At 31.6% G+C, this 14,507-nt stretch overlaps 1 protein-coding gene across 1 annotated transcript; it reads left to right on the forward strand.

The window, feature by feature from the left end:
- Positions 1-5,332: 5,332 nt before the first annotated feature.
- On the forward strand, positions 5,333-13,460 carry LOC114384881 (cytosolic endo-beta-N-acetylglucosaminidase 1-like). The gene is made up of 11 exons (XM_028344703.1): positions 5,333-5,877; positions 6,254-6,391; positions 7,311-7,420; positions 7,511-7,622; positions 7,714-7,821; positions 8,718-8,830; positions 9,074-9,155; positions 9,881-9,961; positions 11,234-11,286; positions 11,765-11,900; positions 12,520-13,460. The coding sequence occupies exons 1-11, from the start codon at positions 5,503-5,505 to the stop codon at positions 13,246-13,248; spliced, it is 2,037 nt and encodes a 678-aa protein (XP_028200504.1). The 5' UTR covers positions 5,333-5,502; the 3' UTR covers positions 13,249-13,460.
- Positions 13,461-14,507: the final 1,047 nt, after the last annotated feature.

Consider the following 14,507-nt stretch of genomic DNA (forward strand, 5'->3'; position numbering starts at 1 on the left):
CAAAATATCTCCACTACTACGTCACATTCAACTGGGTTTTCTTCAACTCGAGGGAATAACAATGAACAAGACAGCAGGAAGAAAAGGCTGAAATTTTTAGGCTTAAATTATTGTGCTTAATACCCTATTGTTTCAGCTTTGTTTGAATAAAAACCAGCACACTTTTGCAAAAAAAAAAAAAAACATTGCACCTAACAAAACTGGCCTACTTAAAAGTGAATATTTTGAAAGCCAATATCAGGCCCAATCTTTGGCACAACAACAATATGAAAGACAAAGTTCACGAAAGACAAATTTTCAAGTCAAGTGCATCAATAATGAGTAAAAGATGAGGAACTGTTTAGTTAACACCATTAAAAAGCACCTCCACATAATACATATGAGCAAGTGACAGCAAGCTAATTTTTGGACAAGTCCACAAATGATAAGCAGACAATAAAACTTACAAAGAGAATTTCTGCTTGAAGGATAGGACAATTATTAATTTTTTTTTATTTTTTTTATGAATGTGGCATTGATCAAGTATATGTGTTATCTCTGTAATTAACTCCTCACTTGTAACAATATGGCATGATTGCATCAATTATGAGTCATTTCCAATTCCACCGCCATGAGTGTATCTGCATTCCCTGACTCATAAAACAAATGCTTGTAATTTTCTAAGGTAGATAGTTGTAACATGGTATGGATTCCAATAATTGACCCCAACATATTGAGTATACACTAACCAAACTATTTAGACCGTGAAAATTAGAAAATCCAATATGAGATAGTGCCTAAATGCCGCATAATGGGAATCATAAGATTGATCACATCCTAGTAAGGCTACAAAATCAAATTATCAAGTTTATGGCAAGAGCAACAGCAAAAGTCATGTGACCTGAGGTCTGTGTATGTCTCTGATACAGCTTCTTATAAGTAATTTGAATTTTTTTTTAATCATTGAGCACTAGTTGTATAAACACGTTCAATAGATTGTTAGGTGGATAAAGGTTTTCCGATATGAAGAAGAAACTCAAAGTTGTGTACATGTGGCCTCACATGATTGACGTGGCATCGGTAACTTGGCCTTTCATCAGCACAGAACAAAAAGAGGTTAATGTAGTGACTAAAAGATGCGATTCTAAGAATATCGGGAACTCCTAATTAGAAAAATTATTAAGTGATCTTAAACTATTATATGATTCTTATTAATTTTTACATACATGTAATTAAGTGTCATTTTTTAAACTAAAAAGATTTAAATACATATTACATAGAAATTAATTACAATCATAGACAAAAGCTTGTCCAAGACAATTTAATAATTTCTCTTACTAAGAGAGAAAATTTCTTGCAGGAACTAATCATTAAATTAACAGGAACTAAAATATATTTAAACTCTAAATTTTTTATCTTATTGATAAAAAATAATTTTGTTAATTGACCCAAATTAAAAATAAAAAATAAATATTTTAAAAATATACAAAAAATTAGTTGTTGTGTTGAGTGGAGACGACAAACTATTTAATTGATGAGGCTTTCATAGTTTTTCTCAGGCTGCTGTTTCTAGCACCTCTTTTTTGGCTTATGAAATCACCAATCTAAAATTTAAAATTACATTGCTAGAATGATTACAAATTTTGAGAATAACAAAGCATAACAAGTTAAAAGTATTATTTCAGTGCTAACACCATAACGTGGGGGAACAACTATTCCCACCACCATTTTTGTTATTCCCACTACTTAGATTTTAAAATTCTAACAAAAGGACCAAAATAATCTCTATGCAATTTCCTGCACTCCCCACTCCCTTCCTTTTCCTCTCCAATCTTCCCCAATTTCCTTTGACTAGTTTCCCTCAACAACGCACATAGAGGGGATGGGGTGGCGTCATTGCCACCAATAGCGGGATGGTGGTGGTTTCCCTCCACGAGCTCTACGTTCTCCTGCACCTCTTCCTAGGTGGTGTCATTGCGACAGATGAAGACAGAGTATTCATTGCCGCTGAAGGCAACATCATTGTCAGGGAGGATCTTGTTGACATCCCAGGTTTCACACTCCCAGAGGACCTTTTAGGAAACTGCATTGTGCACCCCGTTAAGATCACACCCTAGATTTGTTTCTTGTTTTTAGATTTTTGTTGCAGGTTTTGTTGTTGTAGAATTTGTATTGTTGTTGTCAATGAGTTTAGGATGGTGGATTTGTGATGAAGGGTTTGGAATGGTGTTGGGGTGGTTGGGGATGTTGAGCCAACAATTAAAATACGATTTTATTGTGTGTAATATACAACAAAAATAATGGAAAAATAAAAGAATTATGATTGCATTATAAAATATAAAACATAATTGTATTTTTGTTATTTTATCCCCCCCCCCCCTTCAACAACGAACACACAATTCCATTATACAAGTGTGCAACAGTATCTTGTTTTCGTTGAAAGGGTAATTTTGGAATAACAAGAAAAGCTATCCACGTGGGTAGTGTCATTAGTACTTCTAATAGTGGTTCCTTAACATGACATAAAATATGGCACTTGATGACCTTATATGGGCAATTACTTAAGGTAACATATTTTTCACTTGATGACCTTCACCATCAACGTTGGACTCAATAAGAGCATAAAAGGAAGTGAGGAACTTAGACAGGCAGTGGTCGAGGTCTGGAATAATATCAAAGTAGAAAGTGGTGTTTATTTCAAACTGAATAATTTGTAATACATTTGTATTATGAATTAATCAATTCGTAATGCATTTGTCTATATTATAGATTGAACAATTTGTAATACCACAAGTGCATTATGGATTGAGTAATCAATGGTACTTACAAATGCATTACGAATTGAGTAATTTGTAACTATATTATGGTGGTGCGACGCGATGATGAGTTTAAAGCGATGTGAAGGTTTATGGCTCACAGTGATGCGTGTGGCAGTGGTGGGTGGTTTGGTGGGGGCACAATGGTGTTTTGGTGTGGTGGGTGTGACGATGGTGTTGGAGTGTAGTGGTCATGGAGGTTTGGGAGAGAGTCAACTATGATTTTGCTTGGGAGAAGAAGGATAAAAAGGAGGTATTAGGAAATTTGGAGATGCACCAAGCAAAAAAATGGGATGTATCGAGTAATTGCCCCCTATATGCTATTAAATAACCATACTTCATGAGTATTTGGGAAAACCCATAATTGATATTGGCTCCTCCAAATTTGATATGGTCCCTACTAGAAATACCCTTTCTCCTTCCTCTAATTATTAACACCCACCCTTTCTTCTGGCCTCCATTCCTTTTCTCTTTCCCTTTCTTCATTCATTTTTTTCTCCTTTCATCTTTCCCTCCTCACTTCCCTCCTTGCCTCACGAAGCTCTCTTTGTTCATGGTATTTTTTTTCGTGTTTGTCAACATAACGAAAACACGATTCTATTGTGCAATTTATACAATGGAATCATGATTCTATTTTTTTTTGGTTTTCTAGTAACCCAACGAAACCATGATTTCGTTGTGTTGTACTATGAGAGCATGAAAAAAAATGCACAATGAAAGTGTGATTTGTTTGTACAATGCACAATGTAATCACACTTCTGTTACACTTTTTTTTTACATCCTCACTTTGTTCAACAGAATTGTGATTTCATTGTGCAATATTTTTACAACTACTTTGTATAGCGAAAACATACTTTCACTACACTAGTGGAGGTGTGAAAAAAAAATATACAACTAAAGTGTGATTCCATTGTACATTGTACAATGGAATCACATTTTTGTTGCAAAATATTTTTCGTACCCCATTAGTGTAATAGAAGTGTGTTTCAGCTATATAAAGTGGGGAAAGGTATCTTTAAAAATTTTGAATGTTAATAAAGGCCAAAAGTAATATTGTTGAGGCCAATAACAACTTCATTCGTTAGTGTCCCCAAATCCATATTATTGTTTGATGTCCAAGCCCATCATTTTGTTAAAGTAGACACCATCTAACTCACTTAATTTTATAGGATGACCAAATCCGAATGAGTTATTTTTTTAAGTCTTAAATATATTTTTAATTTTTAATAAATATTTGATTTTTTATTTATTTTTTAATAAATTTTTATTTTGCATTGAGTCTCTAATAAAATGATTTTATTTTTGGTCGTTGATGCTTTTTTTAATTCATGATAAATTAACGAATTTTATATTTGTTTCTTAATAATTTCTTTCATTTGTAACTAGTCGGAATTAAAATAAAATTTATTAATTTATCAAGGAATATAACAAAATATTAATGATTAAAAATAAAATTATTATTTTATTAGATATTTAACTTAAAACAAAATATTATTAAGAAGTAAACGTAAAAATTAAGTATCTATTAGAAATAAAAAATATATAAGTTTTTTTATTATAAAAGCTCGTTGAAGTTGACTCGTCTAATATGTTAAACGGGGTGGAGTTTGATAAGTCACTTAATCTATTGATTCAATGTAATCCATTTTATGTAACTCACCGATAAAACAAATTTGCGATGAGTTGAGTTGGATTAATCGCTGTTGGGTTTATTTTTTCTTTTAACAATTATTTTAGTCTATTTAAATGGATAAGATAAATGTATATTTTTCAGTAAATCATAATTTTAATCCTTAAATTTATATGGCGTTTTTACTTTATTCTCTGAATCAAAGAAAATTAACAAAAGTCTCTAAAGTTGCATTTTGCATTTTATATTAATCCCTGAATGCATGCGAAGTATGTATAATAATTAAACAAAGATACTCGCCAAAGTGCAAAAGTTTGCTTTTTTTACTATTAATTAATCTTCGTTCACGTGCATTCCTAAATTATTCTTTTAAGATGTGTTTGATTAGGTGGATGAGAAAAGAATCCAAGGTGAGTTTGGTAGGTGAAAAGAAGAAGGAAAAAATAAATATTTAAATTAAAATAAAATAATAAAAGTGTGATATTTACATTAATTTTTTAAAAAAATTCTTTCTTTTTATATTATTTATATTCTACCAAACTCACCCTAACAAAATTAAAAAAAATATATTTAAATTAAAATAAAGAAAGAAAGATATTAAACCCACACATAAATTTGAAAATTTCTCTCTCTTATTCTCTAGTCTCCTATTTCTTCACAACCAAATGCATACTTAAATAACATTTATCATATTTTTTCTAACACGTTTTTATTATTAAATATAATAAATCTATGTTGATATTAAAAAAAACTTATTAACACTATTTTTAATCAGACGCATCAGAAATTTATATTATAATAATAAATAAACTCTGAATACCCCCGTCCCCATGTGAAAATTATTAGGCAATAGTGAATTGTACTGATTGTAGATTGACTATAAGTGTTTGCCACCTGAAGTCAATGCGAGTAAACGGAGACTTCTTGTTGCCGTGTTGATAACTTGGTATATGGTTCCTCGTCTACTTCGAGTCCATATATATAACTTGCCAATATTCTTAGACTGTCCGAAACATATATACTTGGTGTTTTTTGTTCTAGCAAAACCTCGTATAATATTATTGTGTCACAATAATAATGTCTCACTCCATTAATTCAGAGTTCAAGTTTGATCCCAAGGAACCCTCCATGCCCATATCGTATCCAATAAAGACCCTCAAGGAGTTGGAGTCACGCTCCTACTTTGAGTCCTTTCATTATCCTTTTAACAAAGCTTCAGTTCCAATTGAAAGTGGGTATTCTGAACCGTTGCCAAATCGTAGAAGAATACTAGTGTGCCATGATATGGCTGGAGGGTACTTAGATGATAAGTGGGTCCAGGGAGGGACTAATGCTGAAGCCTATGCCATATGGCACTGGCATTTGATAGATGTGTTTGTCTATTTCTCTCATAATCTCGTCACTCTCCCTCCTCCTTCTTGGACTAATACAGCTCATCGTCATGGTGTTAAGGTACTAATTAATTAACTACTAGTTGCTTATCAAAGATTTTCACTTTGGCTTTTGAACTGAGTTTATTTGGATAAACTATTTTCGTAATTATTTATAGGAGAATAAATAAGAAAGTTAAATAAGTCGAGTTTTTATATGAACTGATATTAACTTACGAACATCAGTTTTAGAGAAGATAGACGAGAAAATATAGTTATTTTTTGAAAGGCAGATAGACGAGAGAATATGTCTATAATTAAGTTGATTGTAGTTAACTAATATTAACTACAGTTGCAAGCTTTAAATTAAATTTGTGATAAATTATTTTAACTTTGCTAAATGTTAATTTTGTGGCTCTTGAACTTTCTTTGTTGTAATTATACCTTAAATCTCTTAGGTGCTGGGGACTTTTATCACTGAAGGGGATGAGGGAACGACTGTCTGTAATGAACTGCTTTCAACAAAGGAGTCTGCCCAAATGTATGCAAAACACTTGGCAGAGCTTGCTGTTAATTTAGGCTTTGACGGGTGGCTGGTAATTAATTTTTCCTTTTCTGTTTGGTACTATTAGAGTTTATATAAATATCTATTGATTCCTTTTTTTCTCGTCTAAGTTGATAACTGAATATTGATTTCTGTTCACATCACGATATCCATCCTATATTAAAGTTATGAGTTTCAGAATGAGCATAAACAGTTTAAGATCTTTTTGGATAAACAGCTTAAGATCTTATTGAATAGATACTTTTGGTACTTATGTATATATAAGTTATTTTTATAATCAAACAAAAAATAAGGTTAAATTGTTTTCATATAAGTTATTAGTTGTTTTCATAAATTATCTCTAGAGCTTATTGAAATCAGCTAAAAGTACCTTATGCACATATCATAAAATATTTTCATAAGCTTTCCCAAACAATTACACAAGTGCTTATGTGACTCTCTCTTTTGGGTTGGACTCTCCTCTTTTTTTTAAGTCATGTCAATGAACTGCTAACTTGCACTAACAAAGCAGCACCAATGCACATATAGTGCCACATTTATTCTTCTAGAATGGTTAGTGCAGGTTCTATGAAATTGGGATCGTAAAACTGAAGTGGCATGAAGAGTTTGTGTTGCTTAAATACTACCCAAAACAGAAAAAGAAATAAATTTGGAAGAAAATAAAGGAAATTATAATATTGTGAAGGAACACACAAGGGAAATTTAGTGTTTATGCTGTAAATAAAGCTTGTAATAACTAAATTTTTAAAATAAGAATTATCTAACCATTGGAAGTTTTGTGAGTGGCCACTCATATATACGTAATTTAGAAATTTGACATTACGAAGAGAATCATAATAGGATCATCAAGCATATTTATGCTAAAAATAGATACATAATTAATCATACCTTAAAGCATGCCATTTTTTTTTATTCCTTCCAATGATTCAAATAGCAGCATTCAATTGCAGTTGAATATGGAGGTATCATTGAAGCCGGAACAGATTTCTAACTTAAAAGAGTTTGTCAATCATCTATCATTAACAACTCATTCTTCAGTGCCCGGATCACTGGTGATATGGTGAGCATTAGAAGACACAATTCTTATGATTTTTTTGTTGAAATGGAAGGTGCCAGCAATTGACTTTTATGTCTTTTCTTGATCATGCAGGTATGACAGTGTCACTATTAACGGTGATCTATGGTGGCAAAATGAACTAAATGAGCATAATAAGCCTTTCTTTGATATATGTGATGGGATATTTACAAATTATTCATGGCAGGTATTGCTTATGTTCCCCTGCCATGCTGCTCCAATACTGGTCAATTGTTATTTTCCATTGAGTTAACTTTATTATTGTCAATACCATGTAGGAAGACTATCCAAGGCGGTCTGCTGCTGTTGCTGGTGATCGAAAGTTTGATGTGTACATGGGGATTGATGTATTTGGAAGAAACACATATGGTGGTGGAATGTGGAATGTATGTGATCTGTGTCATACTCATTTTTATTTGATAGCTGGAAATTATGTATAATTGTACTAGCTTTCAACTTATTTGAAATTCAATGTTTAATTGTCCTGAGTGGAACATATAGTATAACTGAATTTCGCTCATCACACTTGAATATGGATTACATTATGTTTTAATGTTTATGTGACATTAATTAATAAACATCATCACATGGTACATGAACTGCAGATTTTACAGAAGTGTATGCAATCTGTTCTTCAAAGTGCTTCATTCTGATTTTCAGTAGACTACACTATAACTGCCAATTGCTAAAGAAACCAAAAGATAATTCTATACAGTTTTGTTAACAGGCTAAGGAATGGATATTGTGTTCTACTGTTCTTTGCATTCAAATTCATTAATAGGGTAATAGTTATCCTTACAAGTGATTTTACAAAGTAGTCTAGAGATAATAATAGTCCTATAGCATTGATTTCGATTTAGTGTAGTATCAATATTATTGTGGATGTTCTTTTTATTACTAAATAACTACATTCCTAGAAGTTCCTAATGACAACCTTCACATAGTGAAGCATCCAACTTTTTTCCTTGAATTCTTTTGTTTCTTGCGTTAATAAACATCCATGTTCCACCTAATTTAATAGATTACTAGTGAACTGACTCTTGATTCTTGTAATAACATTTTGCTTTAACCAAATGCTAATTAATTTGTTTTGTGCATATTGGTGAATTTAATTTATATTTAAGATACGCCTTTCTGTTGAAATTTTGTGTGGGAGTTAAGTTTTTTAAAAGAATTTGGAGACAAATAATATTGGACAAGTATTAGTTTATGATTGGTAGAGCTGAAGGATATCTGTGTTTTTTTCTAATGTTTTCCTGATTTTATACTATGGATGTGTCAGACAAATGTTGCTCTTGATGTAATAAGAAAAGATGATGTTTCTGCCGCAATATTTGCTCCTGGATGGGTCTACGAGACTAAGCAAGCACCAGATTTTGAGACTGCTCAGAATCGGTAATGTGTAGCTGTCAATATTTTGTCTTTCTACGAGTTGATAAATGTGTCACAAGGTTCATGCATTATACTAATTTATTTAGAAACACATCAAAATGCCCATTGCTGTTTCATATGGGTTGTGGTTGTGGATACCAAATTAATATGGTCAAATTTTCTTTTTATATTAATGATGGAGAGATCACAGTTTGAAGTGTTACTCACATTAGTGCCATAATCATGGACATACATTTGGCATTGCAGTTGGTGGAGTCTCGTGGAAAAATCTTGGGGCATAGTGCGAAAGTATCTTGGAACACTACCATTTTACACAAATTTTGATCAGGTTAAGAACTGTAATTGTTGCCCCCTTTCTACAAAGTTTCATGCCTTCTCTACTTCATTATGTGTGTGTTGTAGTGCATTTGGAAGCGTGCTGGTGCTGCTATGAATTAAAAATTGTCCAAGATACTTTGTCCATGTTGAATTTGATAGGATTTGTTTTTAATTTCGTTTAAGTAAAAATTGTTCCAAGAATAAAATGTGAATTCTGAGAGATAAATGATGAGTGGATTAGGAAATTTTAACATCATAAAAGAGGGAGCTTTCTTTATTCACCTCTAGGCTTTAGCTTAACTGAGTACACAGAAAAACTTTAGTTAAGTTTAATGGCTTTGAATGTCTATCCAGCATATTATATTGACATCATTATCTCTAACTTGTTACCTCCAAAGAGTTTCCCTTTAGCAATAAGGTTGATACGGGGTTGGATATTTTTTATAAGCTAACGTTGTTGGAACATCCTAACAGAGCATTTGAGACTTGAGATGGGTATCAAATATCAATCTCTCAGTTTGTCTGTGACTAGAAATCTAGCTTAGGTCCCTTTTGTTTCAAGACATGCTTTACATTAGTTCACTAAATATGGTCTATGTGAAGTGCTGCATGTCCTTTTTATTGTTTGATGATACTATTTTGGTAATCAGATCACAATGGAGAAGCAATAGACTTATAGATCAGATACTCGTGTAGTCATATTATTCAAATGTCGCCATTCTTTGTTACTTTCAGGGACGCGGTTATCATATTTCAGTTGATGGAGACCAAGTATCAGATGCTACTTGGTGCAATATTTCTTCCCAAGGTGTTCAGGTTTGCACCCACCTGATAGAGACTTTTTTCTTGTTATTGGCTCAACTATTTAACAATATTGATAAATGGAAGTGTTAGACATCAGAGTAATGTAATAAAATGAGAAAAGAGGAACTTACACACTATTTTCACTATATGGAAAAGATTGCAAGACCTCTCTTTAAATTCGAGGAGAGAACAATAACACTTGTAAAATTGAGGAATACAATTATACAAACGCTGAAAAAGCTTCATATAGAAGAAGTTGTTTACTCTTTAAATTTTTCTCTTAACCAAACAAAAAAGCTACAAGAGAATTATTTTACTCTTTGAATTTCTTCTTTAACAAAACAAAGAGTCAATTAAATCTGACAATTGTTATTTATACCTCCAATTATAATAATATACCTTTATTTTATATGTTTTTTTAAAATATTCTTTTTCTATAAATTATGTTTTTGAATGTTTTAAAATTTTAACAAATTCTTAGAAGTACGTTTTGGAAGTATTAAAATTTTAAATTCTGAGAAGTAGTTTATGGAAGTCTTAAAAATTTAACACATTTTGGAAAGTGTTTTCCAGAAGCCAATTTTTAGAAGAAAAAAGATGGGATATCAATTTCCTTTTAAGTTGTTATGCATTTGCTATCCATTGGCATACTCCCTTTTTTCTGATAATTGATATACTCACTTTTTTTTATTTATTCAGAAAAAACCAAACAAAAAAAATGAAATTATAATTTTTTGGAAGAATTCTTAGGAATATGAACACAGTAGATTCCATCAATAGTCAAATTCCAATCAAATTACCTTAAATCTTGAAAGAGATATTTGTCAAAAAGTCTCACATCAATTGAGCTGAGCTTTTCTTTTTTCAAGGGATAACTTAAGAAAAAAGCTTATTCAATGTGGAACTTCTTAATTGAAATTTTACTTAAACTTTCTTTTAAAGGCTTTCAAGAAATAATTTCACCTGATATGGGACTTTTAACTGGAGAAACTAAAAAAAATTCATGTGTACACTATTTTTAATTCTTTGTTATGTTTTAGATTAAGGGCTGGTTTTAAGTAACACTATTTAATAAAGCTAATATGGAATAACAAGTTCACTGTTGATGTTATTTGTGAAATGGATGATTGAATGAAAAACTTGTTTTCCTTTAATCACATACGATCGATATATCATAGCCATGTTTGTTAATCATGATGCCTTCATTGGGTTAATTAATTATACTATTATAGTACTACCGATTAAAACAGCTTAATTATACCTAACTCACAAATTTGTATGCAGCCACTCCTTGAGTTTGCTGATTCTACTGCAAATTCTATTCAACCTCTTGTAGAGTAAGTGATAAAACATCCAGTTTTTATAATTTTCTTTTAACTAGAAATTCCAACAGAATGTGTATATCGCATATTTCATATCATTTGAAGTATAAGTGCATGTATAACTGGCAAAATTAAATCCGATACATAGATTCACTACAGAAAATTCAGTGTAGGTTCTAAGTTCTTTATTTCCTTATTGAATTTTTAGGGCCTGTTTTGGTAACATGACAGTAGAAATATGATTAATTATCACATATTGCTATGATTATGTGCTTCTGAAATCTATTTAGAGTTTGATGGTTGACCTTATGGTGCGCAAACACATCTCATATTATTATGTACTTTTAGTTTTTTTGTAATATTACAACCTATCATGATATTGTATGCCTCCTTTATTTTCTATTCTATTCTAAATCAAGGTATTAAATTACTACATTTTAGAACTAGTTCAGCTAAGATCTCAAGTATTTGTTGTATTGCTTATAAAATGCAGCTTGAAGGAAGCATCATATAGTGGAGGGGGAAATATTACATTCAAAGGATCTCTTGAAAAGGATAATTACTTGAAGAGGAGAATCTTTCAAGGAGAGTTCACTTTAAGCGAGCTGCCTATCCACTTCTTTTATTCTGTAAGATATCATCTGATCATCTCTATTAAAATTGCTGAGAAAACTACAAATCAATCTATCCTCAATTTTGTAGTATGATAGGGAGGTTGCATGCTCATCTCTTTCAAAATCTTAAACTATTGGCTGAAGGGACATGAATCGTTTGAGCCTTACATATCTCGAGCATGACCCTTCTTGTAAGAATCCTTTGGGCTTGAACTACGAAAAATGTTACCTTGTATTGAAATTCAATATTTCATTAGAAATTAGAGATGCAAGGGTTGAACTTTAGACCTCTTGGTCATAGAGACTATAGTACTATGTCATGAGCCAACTCTCCCAAAGGTAAATGCACCAATGATTTTATACTTTTATATGGCTGACCATCAGAATCATCTAACCTGAAATACCTGTCAATACAGCAGTGTAAATAAAAATTTACTAAAAAAATATTTTATCATCTTTGGGAGCTGAATCTGATTACTTATTTGAGGGAAGGGAACTGGGGTATATATTTTTCCTTGACCAATGGTATAGTGCACATGCTGACTAGTTCACCAAGATCATTATATACTTGAGATTCCTATCAGTGCCCTCTTTTCTTAGTCTAGTTGACACCTGAAGTCTGTAACAAATGCAGGTGAAATCTGATAGCAATTCTTCTTTGGGACTTGTACTTGAGTTCACTTCTACCATCAACAAAGCAATGTCTATACTACTCACTTCGCATGGAATGGATCATCTGTCAAGCGGATTTAGCAAAGTAGTCCCAACAAGTGAACACAAGGGAAATGCCCCTGGATGGGTTATACATGAAGGTACAATTGAAATGAATGGTTACATTCTCACTGGCATTCATGCTTTGTGCTATAGGCCAAATGCCCCTTTCAAAGAACTGAAATCCAGACCATTTGGTCCCGATTATACTGTGCCTTCCTCAACTGATTATTCTGCAGTTCTTGGTCATATCACAGTCAAGACTTCTAACTACAAGCCAGATTTTCCAGTTTCTACTTCCTGGCTAGTTGATGGTGAATACATCAATTGGAAATCTGGTCCTCAGGATTCAAGGATCCTCAGTGTTAAAATTTCTTGGGAGCTGAAAGAAGGAAAGAATTTTGCATTTCCACACTACAATGTGTATGTGGAGAAAATACCAAAGCTAGCAGGTGGTAATTCAGGCACTACAATAGAACATGTGCAGGAGTATCTTGGAGTAGCACATGTAAACTGTTTCTATGTTTCTGAGCTCAAAGTTCCTGCTAGCATTTCTAATCTCAAATTTATTATACAAGTCTGCAGTTTTGATGGGACAAATCAGAATTTAGAAGACTGTCCATATTATCAATTGGAGATAAAAGGTCTCTAAATTGTTATTCCGAATTTTATCAGACCTCCTATTAAGGAAGTATGTATCTTATATGTCTTATATTTAGATTTGGCATTGTCTGCCACGCTTATGCTGCAGTGAAGAATAAAACTTAACATCATTTGCTGCTTTCTAAGTTCATAATAATTTCTGTACAAGTAACAAGGCACAATAAATCTCTACAGATTATTCAAGTCCAATTAAAATGTGAAGGCAAGTGCTTTTTATTTTTTTATTTGTAGATTTAGTCAGAAAGTGAGGCGCATTTTCTAGTTATAATTTTTAAAACTCTAGCTGTAACATTCAGTTTTTCGTAAAATAAATAAAAAGAGTTTTATTTAATAATTAATAGAGTTTTTAGAAATTATATCAATGAGAGAAAAATGATTTTTGTTAATTAAAATAAGAGTTTCATAATATTAGAAAATAAATAGAGTAAAATGGTGTTTTAAAAAATAAATGGATATTTTAATTGATTATTTATTCAATAAAAGAGTAAAATAAAGTTTTTTTATAAAATAAAAAAATAGATTAAATAATAGGCTCTGATTATTCTAACTTTAAATAGAATCATATTAGTCAATTTTTACATTTACTATGTTTCTAACTTTCTTTTTCTCCCAAATTTATTCTCTCTTCTTCTTCTTCTAAAACCTTCTCTTTTTTTCATATATACTCAAATCTGTCACCGTTAAACTACAATTTTAGACTCGTTAACTTTTGGATCATCCTAAAATTCGGACACCACATTAGGAACTCATTTTTGCACATTCTCACCATTGGAATTTGCGAAATAATGTTTGTAGATAGATAAATCTCCCTCGCACAAAGATAGTGAAATTAAGACTTCAATCTCTTCTTCTTCTCTCTAATGCTTGAAAATCTTAGCAGAACAATCAAAGAAAAAGCTTGAGGAATTTTAGGAAACTACTAGAGACATCGTTATCACTGTCAAACTACACATGTGAGTCCACTTAGAGGTAAAGGATGATTTTATCGCAATTGGGGTTATAATGAACATGTGTAAAGATCCTTAGAAGATCAAATTAGGGCTTATTTTGGAATGTTTACTGAATTGTAATTCTACCTTCATGATTATAATCATGAGATTGTTATGCTTGACGGGTCAATTGATACCCTAATGCAAATTGGTTGATAAAATTAAGTGCTCTCGGTGTTTTCATATTTTTGAACTTATGATTTTGATTCCTTTGATTTTGATATGATTATGTGAAATTGTTTGAATGGTTTTACTCCCC

The sequence above is a fragment of the Glycine soja genome, chromosome 14 (assembly GCF_004193775.1).
Source record: "Glycine soja cultivar W05 chromosome 14, ASM419377v2, whole genome shotgun sequence".
In the NCBI taxonomy this organism is placed as follows: domain Eukaryota; kingdom Viridiplantae; phylum Streptophyta; class Magnoliopsida; order Fabales; family Fabaceae; genus Glycine; species Glycine soja.

What these genes read in the sequence shown, in the direction of transcription:
- LOC114384881 (XM_028344703.1), top strand. Translation starts at nt 5,503, where the DNA reads ATGTCTCACTCCATTAATTCAGAGTTCAAGTTTGATCCCAAGGAACCC. An exon ending in CTCATCGTCATGGTGTTAAG is followed by an intron (nt 5,878 to 6,253) that starts GTACTAATTAAT and finishes TAAATCTCTTAG; the next exon opens with GTGCTGGGGACTTTTATCAC. An exon ending in TTTACACAAATTTTGATCAG is followed by an intron (nt 9,156 to 9,880) that starts GTTAAGAACTGT and finishes TGTTACTTTCAG; the next exon opens with GGACGCGGTTATCATATTTC.